The sequence below is a fragment of the Pristis pectinata genome, chromosome 10 (assembly GCF_009764475.1).
Source record: "Pristis pectinata isolate sPriPec2 chromosome 10, sPriPec2.1.pri, whole genome shotgun sequence".
NCBI lineage: Eukaryota > Metazoa > Chordata > Chondrichthyes > Rhinopristiformes > Pristidae > Pristis > Pristis pectinata.
In genome coordinates, this window is record NC_067414.1 from 24,854,119 (window position 1) to 24,866,776 (window position 12,658).

Below are 12,658 nucleotides of genomic sequence, written 5' to 3' on the forward strand. Positions count from 1 at the left end.
GGGTGAAGAAATTAGATTGAGGAAAGATCTACCTAGTACAGATTTTCCAGTTGTTGGGAACACAGTTGGTTAAAAGGAAATCAAAAATATAAATAATTTATCAACAGATACAAGAACAGATTACCAATGGGAGAACAGAAAGTCATATACTGTTTTTAGGAACTGGATGATTTCTCTTTAGGAAGTAAGGGCTAATAATTGAGGAAGAATAAGCTAAATAGACCCAAATGTTCAAAATACTATTGGACAAATAGTCTCCAATGTAAAGAACAATGTCACATTTTAATAAAACTGGGATATAAAACAACCACTTTCACACCATATGGTAAAATAATTATAATTCAAGGCCACTGACAGCTGTAATACTTCTCAATTATATATCTTGAAACATATACTAATCCCAACAAATTGCCCTGAATTACATTGCACAACCAATAACTTGCCTGAGGTATTAGTAAGTTGTTCTTTAGCCGTATTACATTCTTTCTTCATTTTTTCCAGGTCCACCTCTAATGCTTGCTTTTCCTGTTTAAGTTTCTTAATCTCTTCTGTATGCTTAACCTCTTCTTTCTGAAAATTAAGAATCAAACAAAATATACAAAAAAAGCTCCCACTCAGAAGATCTGTAATATCTTTGCCAAATGCTGTTTAAGGATACAATTTTGAGGCTTTGTGGGTTTCACTTCGGAAGATGTCGGGACTTTGGAGCAGATAAGCTTTTTCTTTTATTTTTAACAGGATCTTTATTATAAGAGTTAGATTTTATAAGGTTCTTTTTTTAAGTTGTTTTATAAGTTTTTAAAATCGGGAATAGTGAGGGCTGGACTGCGCAGGCGCGTTATGTCGGCAGGTAAGGCGCGGGTAGTTTAAAAAGCAAACCGCCATATCCAGCGGGCAGCTGAGTGAGAGAGAGCAGAATGGTCAGGCTTTGCCTCAAGGGGCTTAGGTGTAAAGGGACAAGGCAGGTGAGTAGCTGGTAGATAGGTAAAAGTAAGGTTTACCTGTTACCTGTTATAAATTTTTAAGTAGAAAAACAAGCGGGGAAAAAAAGAATTAGTTCTGATGGAGGACATGGTGGTGTGCTGCAGCTGCTTGATGTGGGAGCTCGTGGACTTTGCTGCGGTCCACAATGGCCACATCTGCAGTAAGTGCTTGAGGCTGGAGGAACTTCGGCTCACAATCGATGAGCTGGAGTTGCAGCTTCAAACACTGCGCAGCAGCAGGGAGGGGGCAAGGGTTTTGTAGATACTGTACATAAGGAGACGGTCACCCCCCCTTAGAGCAGGTACTACTGGAGTCCAGCAAGTAGATAGAATGGTGAGTGTCAGGGGAGGGAAAAGGAAAATGAAAACGAACAGGCAGATAGAGCAGAGGACCCCGGAGGCTGGTCCCCTCAGCAACAGGTTTTCCACTTTGGAGGCTGTTGAGGGAGATGACCTGCTGGGGCCTAGCAGCAGTAGCCAGGTCTATGGCACTGGGACCAGTCCTGCTGCTCAGAAGGGAAGGGAGGAGAAGAGGAAGGCAGTAGTGATAGGGGACTCGATAGTTAGGGAAACAGATAGGAGGTTCTGTGGCAGTGAGCATGAATCCTGGATGGTATGTTGTCTCCCAGGTGCCAGGGTCCGGGATGTCTCTGATCGGGTCCACAGGATTCTAGAGTGGGAGGGAGAACATCCAGAAGTCATGGTTCATGTTGGTACCAACGACATAGGTGGGAAGAGGGATGAGGTCCTGAAAAGTGAGTTTAGCAAGCTAGGCAGAAGGATGAAGAACAGGACCTCAAGGGTAGCGATCTCAGGATTGCTGCCAGTGCCACGCGATAATGAAGGGAGGAATAGGAGGAGATGGCAAATAAATGCATGGCTGAGAAGTTGGTGCAGGAGGGAGGGTTTTAGATTTTTGGATCATTGGGATCTCTTCTGGGGAAGGTGGGACCTGTACAGAGAGGACAGGTTACACCTTAACCTGAGGGGGGGGCCAATATCCTTGCGGCCAGGTTTGCTAGGGTGTTTCAGGAGGGTTTAAACTAGATTGAGAGGGGGAAGTGAACCGGAGGAGTAGATCAGAGGAAGAAGGGGATGGGAAAAAGTCAGATCTGATAGGTACAGAGGCTTTGAGGAAGGAGAAGCAGAGTACAGGCTATACAACTAGTAAGGTGGATAGGCTAAAGTGCATTTACTTAAATGCAAGAAGTATCAGGAATAAGGGAGATGAACTGAGAGCTTGGATTAGTACATGGGACCATGATATTGTGGCTATTACAGAGACATGGCTGATATCAGGGCAGGATTGGATATTGAATATTCCTGGTTTTCAGTGTTTTAAAAGGGATGGGGGGGGAAAGAGAAGAGGAGGAGGGGTGGCGATACTGGTCAGGGACACTGTTACAGCTGCAGAAAGGGTAGATAATGTATAAGGATCCTCTCTAGAGTCAATATGGGTGGAAGTTAGGAACAAGAAAGGGGCAGTTAACCTCCTGGGAGTATTCTATAGGCCCCCGGTAGCAGTAGGGATACTGAGGAGCAGATTGGGAGGCAGTTTTTGGAAAGATGCAAAAATGACAGGGTTATTATAATGGGAGACTTCAACTTTCCAAATATTGATTGGCACCTACTTAGTGCCAAGGGTTTAGACAGGGTGCAGTTTGTTATGTGTGTCCAGGACAGATTCCTGACACTGTATGTTGACAGGCCGACTAGAGGGAATGCCATATTAGATCTAGTTTTAGGTAGTGAACCGGGACAGGTGACAGATCTATCGGTGGGTGAGCATTTGGGGGACAGTGACCATTGCTCCATAACCTTTAGAACGGTCATGGACAGGGATAGGAACAAAGAGGACAGGAAGATATTTAATTGGGGAAAGGTGAATGATGAGGCTATAAGGCGAGAACTTGGGAGTGTAAATTGGGGTGACATTTTTGAAGGGAAATGTACTATGGAGACGTGGCTGATGTTCAGGGATCTTTTGTAGAACGTTAGGGATAAATTTGTCCCAGTGAGGCAGAGAAGGAATGGCAGGGTAAAGGAACCGTGGGTGACGAGAGAGGTGGAACAACTAGTTAGGAAGAAGGCAGCATACATACGGTGTAAGCAGCAAGGATCGGACAGGGCTTGTGATGAATATAGAGTAGCAAGGAAGGAACTTAAAAGGGCTGGGGAAAGCGAGAAGGGGACATGAAAAGGCTTTGGCGAGTAGGGTTAAGGAGAATCCCAAGGCTTTTTTCTCGTAAGTGAAGAGCAGAAGGATGGCTAGGGTAAAGGTAGGTCCGATTAAAGACAAAGGTGGGAAGATGTGCCTGGAAGCTGTGGAAGTAGGTGATGTTCTCAAATGAATACTTTTCTTCGGTACTCACCAAGGCGAAGGGTCTTGATGACACCGAGGACAATGTTGGTGAGGGTAATGTTCTAGAGTATGTAGATATTAAGAGAGAGAGGATGTGTTGGAGTTGTTAGAAAATATTAGGACAGATAAATCCCTGGGGCCTGACGGAATATTCCCCAGGCTGCTTCGTGAGGTGAGGGAGGAGATTGCTGAGCCGTTGGTTAGGATCTTTGAGTCCTCGTTGTCCACGGGGGTGGTACCGGAGGATTGGAGGGCGGCAAATGTTGTCCCCTTATTCAAAAAAGGTAGTAGGGATAGTCCAGGGAATTACAGACCAGTGAGCCTTACGTCTGTGGTGGGTAAGCTGTTAGAAAGGATTCTAAGAGATAGGATCTATGACCATTTAGAGAAACATGGACTGATTAGGGACAGCCAGCATGGCTTTGTGAAGGGAAGATCCTGCCTCACAAGCCTGATAGGGTTCTTTGAGGAGGTGACCAGGAAGATTGATGAGGGTAGTGCAGTGGATGTGGTCTACATGGATTTTAGTAAGCTGTTTGACAAGGTTCCGCATGGTAGGCTTCTTCAGAAGGTCAGAGGCCAAGGGATCCAGGGAGGCTTGGCCCTGTGGATTCAGAATTGGCTTGCCTGTAGAAAGCAGAGGGTTGAGGTGGAGGGAGTGCATTCGGATTGGAGGGCTGTGACTAGTGGTGTCCCACAGGGATAGGTTCTGGGACCTCTACTTTTTGTGGTATTTATTAACGGCTTAGTTGAGGGGGTGGAAGGCTGGGTTAGCAAGTTTGCAGATGACACAAAGATTGGTGGTGTTGTGGATAGTGTGGAGGGCTGTCGAAGCTTGCAGAGGAATATTGATAGGACGCAGAGCTGGGCTGACAAGTGGCAGATGGAGTTCAATCCAGAGAAGTGTGAGGTCATACACTTTGGAAGGACAAACTCCAAGGCGGAGTACAAGGTGAATCGCAGGATTCTGGGCAGTGTGGAGGAGCAGAGGGGTCTGGGGGCTTCATATCCACAGATAACTGAAAGTACCCTCACAGGTAGATAGGGTAGTTATGAAAGCTAACATCCCATAAACTTTCTTAAATCGGGGATTGAGTTTAAGAGCCGCAAAGTGATGATGCAGCTTTACAAAACTCTGGTTAGGCCACACTTGGAGTACTGTGTCCAGTTCTGGTCGCCTCATTATAGGAAGGATGTGGAGGCATTGAAAAGGGTGCAGAGGAGATTTACCAGAATGCTGCCTGGATTAGAGGGTATGGATTATGAGGAGAGACTAAAGGAGCTAGGGCTGTTCTCATTGAAGAGAAGGAGGATGAGGGGAGACATGATAGAGGTATACAAGATATTGAGAGGAATAGATAAAGTGGACAGCCAGCGCCTCTTTCCCAGGGCACTAATGCTCAAAACAAGAGGACATGGCTTTAAGGTAATGGGTCGGAAGTTCAAGGGAGATGTCAGAGGGAGGTTTTTCACCCAGAGAGTGGTTGGTGCATGGAATGCGCTACCTGGGGTGGTGGTGGAGGCTGATACATTGGACAAGTTCAAGAAATTGTTAGATAAGCATATGGAGGAATTTAAAATAGAGGGATATGTGGGAGGAAGGGGTTAGATAGTCTTAGGTGTGGTTTGCAGGGCGACATAACATGGTGGGCTGAAGGGCCTGTATTGTGCTGTATTGTTCTATGGTTCTAATTTGCGGAAGTATACATTTCTTTTTGGTGGGTAGCAAAAGGTAATGAAAATTAGTGTCCTGCAAAACATAAGAACTATCCAATGACAAATTACAGCACAAAACCTGCTAGCAAGAAGTTCACAACAGTATAAACTATGCTGGACAACTTCTTAATGATAAAGCAATACGTTGAGAAGGAGCAATTTAATTCATAAAGGAAAAATGTAACATTTTTCAATAATTTCAGAAACTTAACAAATTGACAAAAATCAGAGTTGACGTTAGGTAATAAAATATCTTTCGTCGTGGTTGGGGAGGGACGGATACTCCCAGCTTGCTTCTTTTAAAGTAAAGTGAAAATATAAATACAATTTAATCAAGAAAGTAATTATGTGGTTAGAATCAAGTAAACCACCATAGCGCATTTTTATGGCATTGTGAAGCCAACCATGAACAGTAAATTATGAGTAGGTGATGGGAGGATAGAAATGAAACAAACTCAGAGATTTACTTAGGCTTGCTGTTATACAAAGAAACAAAGTGTTGTGATTAATAAAATCAAAAAGGAGTACAGAAAGTTACAATTATCCACAGCATGTACAACAAAAAAACAACTGGATTCTTTAAAAAAGGTGTAAGAGTAGAATAATAGGAGCTTTTAAATGATTTCCTGACTTGCCCTATTATTAAAGTTGCGCAACAGTAAATTTAAGTAGGGCTCAAAAATCAAATTACTCAGCTGCTTCGAGGCTGATCTCCCTCTTGTCCACCATTTCAGAGCATTGGAGACAATTCTCATGAACCGTTGACTATCTGATGTGGAAAATTGCATTTATTTTTTTTGGATGTATACACATCTCAATGTAAAGATACACATCTCAGAGTTGCAATCTTTTCCACTGTAACTGGTTGTATGTTTTTACAGATTGTTTTACTGCAAATCACTCGGAGCAGTGCTTATTGCACTATTAAAATATGGTTAATAAATAAAACAAATGTTAAAGTAAAACTTATTACATATTCTACTATGCAAGAAAGAACTGTTTTATGTTCTCAAATTTCTTCTGCAATTTCTCTATTTTCTTCGTTTTGTTTTGCAAAATATAAAACTGAAATATAAATGACAAGTAGGTTTTAAATAATCTAAAGATACTGGACTAAATGTACTATATTTAAATGCACGTAGCATTAGGAATAAAGTGGATGACCTCGTGGGACAACTACAGATTAATAAATACGACATTGTGGCAATCACTGAGTCATGGCTCTATGACGGATGTGATTGGGAACTAAACGTCCAGGGGTACACAGTATATAGGAAGGATAGGCGGATAGGCAGAGGGGGTGGTGTAGCCATGATGGTTAGTAATGATATAAAATCAATAGAAAGGAAGGACATTGGGTCAGAAGAGGTGGAATCCTTATGGGCGGAGCTAAGAAATAGCAAGGGTAAAAGGACAACAGTAGCAGTGATATACAGGCCCGCTAATAGCAGGCAGGATGTGGACTATAAGTTGCAGTTAGAAATAGAAAAAGCATGTCAGAGTGACAACGTTAAGATAATTATGGGGGATTTTAACATGAAGGTGGACTGGGAAATCCAGCAAGGCAGTAGATCTCAGGAGAGTAAGTTTGTGGAATGTCTACGGGATGGCTTTTTGGAGCAACTTGCTGATGAGCCCGCCAGGAGATCGGCTGTTTTGGATTGGGTGCTGCGTAACGAACTGGAGGTGATTAGGGAACTAAAGGTAAAGGAACCATTAGGAACTAGTGATCACAACATGATTAAATTCAGTTTCAAATCTGAGAAGGAGAAGCTGATAACTGGTGTATCGATATTTCAGTGGAACAAAGAAAATTACAGTGGCATGAGAGAGGAGCTGGCCCAAATTGATTGGAAGAATAAGCTAGCTGGAGGGACGGCAGAGCAGAAATGGATGGAATTTCTACAAGAAATAAGGAAAATGCAGGATAGATATATTCCTAGAAAAAAAAGGTTTTGAATGGAAAAAGGCACAAATGTGGATAACGAGAGAGGTGAAGGCTAAAATAAAAGCAAAAGGGAGGGCACAAAGGAAGCAAAAATCAGTGGGAAAACAGAAGACTGGGAAACTTTTAAAAACCTGCAGAGAAACTAAGAAGGTCATTAGGAAAGAAAAGATGAATTATGAAAGAAAATTGGCAGATAACATTTGAAAGGATACCAAGAGTTTTTTTTAAATATATGAGTAAAAGACAGACACAGGTTGATATAGGACCAATTGATAACGGTGCGGGAGAGATTATAATGGATGACAAAGAGATGGCAGAGGAACTAAATGAGTATTTTGCATTGGTCTTCACTGTGGAGGACATCAGCAATATACTGGATAGTCAGGGGTCTCAAGGAATGGAACTGAGTTCAGTTAAGATTACTAGAAATAAGGTGCTAGGAAAGCTAAATGGACTAAAGACTGATAAGTCTCCCGGACCGGATGAGGTGCATCCCCAGGTTCTGAAGGAGGTGGCTTTAGAGATTGCGGAGGCACTGGTGATAAATTTTCCAGGAATCGATAGACTCCAGCATGGTTCTGGAGGACTGGAGGGTCGCAAATGTAGTTCCGCTGTATAAGAAAGGTGGGAGGCAGCATAAAGGAAATTACAGACCTATTAGTCTGACATCAGTGGTGGGAAAGTTATTAGAATTGATCCTCAAGGATGAGGTTATGGAATACCTAGAGGTGCAAGGCAAGATAGGTCCAAGCCAACATGGTTTCGCGAAGGGAAGATCCTGCCTGACCAACTTATTGGAGTTTTTTTGAGGAAATCTCAGGTAGGGTGGATAAGGGAGAGTCAGTAGATGTTGTGTATTTAGACTCTCAAAAAGGCCTTTGACAAGGTGCCGTACAAGAGGCTCATTAATAAGATGAGAGGTCATGGAATTACAGGTAGGATAACAGAATGGGTGGATCGTTGGCTGGTTAGCAGAAAGCAAAAGGGTGGGAATAAAGGGATCCTATTCTGGTTGGCTACCGGTTACTAGTGGTGTTCCGCAGGGGTCGGTGTTGGGGCCACTTCTTTTTACTCTATACATTAACAACTTGAATGATGGAGTAAGTGGTTTTGTGGCTAAGTTTGCAGATGACACCAAGATAGGTGGAGGAGTAGGAAGTATTGAGGAGACAGGAAGATTGCAGAGAGACCTAGATAGTTTAGGAGAATGGGCAAGGAAGTGGCAGATGAGATTCAATGTTGAGAAATGTGCAGTTGTACACTTTGGAAACAGAAATAAACGGGCAGATTATTATGTAGAAGGGGAGAAAATTCAAAGTACAGAAGTACAAATGGACTTGGGGGTACTCGTGCAGGATACCCTAAAGGTTAACCACCAGGTTGGATCGGCGTTAAGGAAAGCGAATGCTATGTTGGCATTCATTTCAAGAGGTATAGTGTATAAAAGTAAGGAAGTGTTGATGAGGCGCTACGGGGCACTAGTGAGACCTCATTTGGAATACTGTGTACAGTTTTGGGCCCCATATCTTAGGAAGGATGTGCAGATGTTGGAGAGGGTTCAGAGGAGATTTACGAGGATGATTCCCAGAATGAAAGGGCTTACATATGATGAGCGTTTGTTGGCTCTTGGACTGTACTCACTGGAGTACAGAAGAATGAGAGGGGACCTCATAGAAATATTTAAAATGTTGAAAGGACTGGACAGGGTAGATGTGGCCAAGCTGTTTCCTTTGGTGGGTGAGTCCAGGACCAGAGGGTACAATCTTAGAATTAGAGGGTACAGGTTTAAAACAAGGATGAGCAGAAATTTCTTTAGCCAGAGGGTAGTGAATTTATGGAATTCCTTGCCAAGTACAGCAGTGGAGGCCAGATCATTGGAGGGGTTTAAGGAGATAGATAGATATCTAATTAGTCGGGGTATCAAGGGATGTGGGGATAAGGCTGGAAATTGGGGTTAGTGTAGCAGTTGCTACCGCGGAATAAAACAAGACTCTACTCGGAGGATTGCCAAACAGAACTGGTTTATTTTCCCGCCTTGCGCGGGCCCTTTAAGGGAGAATGTTCTCGCCCAAAACAACCGGCAATGACGTAAGTCCTACGTCATCAGGACTTTCCCGCGCGCGGGTTCTCCCCGTCGCTCGGAAAGACGAGGCCCGCCGCCATCTTGGGCCTCGTCGCTCCGACGCCATGCGACCCGACTGCCGAGCCGGTTCGCCCGACTAGACGGTGAGTCGCCACATTAGAATAGTTTTTTTTCCTCCCTCCCCATTTCTGATTTCTTTTTCCCCTTTTCCCTGGAACAGACTCGATGGGCTGAATGGCCTACTTCTGCTCCCTTATCTTGTGATCTTATTGAGAATATTACCTTTGCATGAATGTATAAAACTGCCTACTTTCAAATATATAAAAGTGACACAGAAAAAAAAAAATCACACTGCGACTACAATTTTACTGCTATTTAGCATAAGCATGGATCAGAAGCATTTTCTGCAATATAGGAATGCAAAGGGGACAGTACAATACAATCTGACCTTGGAGGATGGAAACTGGAAATACAATTTGTGCCCAACTTTGGTTTGAATGACTTGTTTTGGCATTTCCGTTAAGTGGCTTGGATACTATCCATTTGAATGACTGGGAAGGGGTATTCCCTTCATTGTGTAAACTTCAGTAACTTCCTTCTATCACTACTCTGGTGTTCAATTGCCCCATCAATATTCAGGGCTAGTAGAGCAATGGTCTATTCAAATACTATGATTCATTATTAGATATTGTGACAAAATTCAAAGCTAATAATACTAGGTTACTTTATGCAATCTGAATGTTACAAATAAAGCACTTGCCTTACACCATTGTTTAAATAAGCTTCAAAACAACTACTTACCTGTGATACTTTCAACTGTGAAAGCAAGTCGGCAATATTCTGATTTTTAATTTGCTCAGATGACTGCATATCATGGATTGATGCTTGCTTCATATTATTCTTCTTCAACTGTTCCCTAATGAAAAAAAAGCAAAACAAATAATTCCTCATACAAATTCAAAAATGAAACAGAATTAATTCTTTAAATTTGTTTTAAATCCAATTAAATCTATTCAGCAGCTAATGTGTGCACATATCTAGTGACTATTTAGGATGTAAATACACACTCAAGGTGATATGGAGAAGATTGGAAACCACCAGTTATGAAGTCCATTACTTTGAGTCTTTGTATGAATCTTGATTTTCTATGGCATTGAAGGGGAAAGTGTAGTGACTGGCCTAATAACGCAGAAGATTTGCATCTTGAAAATTTGAATTCAAATCAAAAAGAGAAATAAAAACTTCAAAACAATAAAATTTCAAAATGCTCTCAGAACATTTTTTTATTATAAAACCTCCATTGGACTACGTGACCTTTACAGAGTGAAACCCACTTTTCTTGCAAGCTTCGACTGCAGTCTTAAATCAGTTAATTCAACTACCTTTGAAGTTGTTCCACTAGAGGTGAGCAATGAATGCTTGCCTTTTCTTATTCATTTGCAAAATCTGGGCATTGCCAGCGTGGCCAGCATCATTGGCTGTCGCCAACTACCCTCAAGAAGATGGTGAGTTGTTTCTTGAACTGCTTGTAGTCCTTCTGGTGAAGATACACCCACAGTACTGTTGGGGTGGGCTGATATTCCAGGGATTAGACCCAGCAATGACAAAGGACCAGCAATATATTTCTAAGTCAGAGTGATGTGTGACTTGGAGGGGAACCTTCAGATGGTGGTGTTCCATGTGCCTGCTGCCCCCGTCCTCCTTGGTGGTAGAGGTCATAGATTTGGGAGATGCTGTCAAAGTAGCTTTGGCAAGTAATTCATTGCATTCTGGAGATGTAACGCAGTGCAATCACTAGGCACTGATGCATAAAGGGGGAATGCTTAGAGTTGTTGATGGGGTACCAGTTAAGCATATCGTTTTGCCCTGGATAGTGCCAAACTTTGGGAGCTGTCATTGCTGCACACATTCAGGCAATGGGGGAGTATTCCATCATACTTCTAATTTACGCTTTGCACATGGTGGAATGGCCTCAGCCAGAGAATACCCTTCAACCTGCTCTGCCAGCCACAGCACATGTGTAGTTAGAAGACACAAGAGACTGCAGATGCTGGAACTGGAGCAATAAACAAAATGCTGGAGGAACTCAGTGGGTCAGACAACATCTGTGGAGGGAAATGGACAGTTGACATTTTGGGTTGAGATCTTTGAGCTTCTAGTCAGTGGTAACCTTCAGGATATTGATAGTGAAGTGCTCAGCAATGGTAATACCATTGGATGCTGAGGGTAGATGGTTAGACTTTTACTGGGGGTGCTCATTTCCATGGAGCAAATGTTACTTGTCACTCATCAGTCCATTCCTGAATGCCATACAAGTCTTGCTGCATACAGGCATGGGCTGCTATCGTTGTTGAGGAACTGTGAATGGAATTTAACATTGGGCAATCAGCAGCAAACACCTCCATTTCTGACCTTATCATGGAAAGGTCATCATGGATGAAGCAGCTGAAGATGGTTGGGTCTAGGACACTGCTCTGAGGAATTCCTGCAGTGACGTCCTGGGGCTAGGACGATTGACTTCTGACAACTGCAGCTACTTTCCTTTGTGCAAGGTATGATTCCAATCACCAGAGTTCCTTTGAAGACCATTTGACTTCAGCTTTACCAGGCCAACTTGGTGCCACATTTATTCAAACGTTGCCTTGATGTCAAGGGCAGTCACTCTAACCTCAGCTCTTTAGTCCATGTTTGGACCAAGTCTGTAGTGAGATCTGTAGCCCAGTGATCTGAGTGAAATCAGGACCACTTGGTTCATTAATGCATCTTGACTGTATTTTCTTTCATTCTTGCGATGCAGTCCTACAATGCAATAATCACATAGAAAGCATCCTATCTGGATGTATCACGGCTTGGTACGGCAACTGCTCTGCCCAGGACTGCAAGAAGCTGCAGAGTTGTGGACACAGCCCAGCGCATCACGCACACCAGCCTCCCCTCCTTGGACTCTGTCTTTACCTCTCCTTGTCTTGGTGAAGCAGCCAGCATAATCAAAGACCCCACCCACCCAGGACATTCTCTCTTCTCTCCTCTTCCATCTGGTAGAAGATACAGGAGCCTGAGGGCACATACCACCAGACTTAAGGACAGCTTCTACCCCACTGTGATAAGACTATTGAACAGTTCCCTTATACAATGAGATGGACTCTGACCTCACCATCTACCTTGTTGTAACCATGCGCCTTATTGCACTGCACTTTCTCTGTAGCTGTGACACTTTACTCTGCACTGTTATTGTTTTTACCTTTACTACATCAATGCACTCCATACTAATGCAATGTAACTGCACTGTGTAATGAATTGACCTGTATGATCAGTTTGTAAGACAAGCTTTTCACTATACCTTGGTACAAGTGACAATAATAAAACCAATACATATACTGATAAGACAATGGCAATTCTCAGGAAATCATTAATATCTCACTGCCTTTGAACCTTAACAAAAGGGCAAGATTTGTGTTTGCGCTAATTCTCTCCTCCAAAAAGTAACCAAATGCAACCTTGGCAATATGGCAGTCACATTGAGGATGTCAGTTGGGCAGCAGATTGGGGAAAGAACTAGGGATAGA

General features: G+C 42.9%; 1 protein-coding gene across 3 annotated transcripts in view; it reads right to left on the reverse strand.

Moving 5' to 3' along the window:
* Window positions 1–12,658, reverse strand: part of cep162 (centrosomal protein 162) — a 108,155-nt gene that overhangs the window by 28,979 nt on the left and 66,518 nt on the right. For all 3 annotated transcript variants that reach the window (XM_052024437.1, XM_052024435.1, XM_052024436.1), the window contains 2 exons: window positions 9,894–10,008; window positions 444–570 (listed from right to left, as the gene is read on the reverse strand). In XM_052024437.1, the coding sequence (XP_051880397.1) occupies window positions 444–570; window positions 9,894–10,008 (242 nt within the window). The remainder of the gene's footprint in view (window positions 1–443; window positions 571–9,893; window positions 10,009–12,658) is intronic.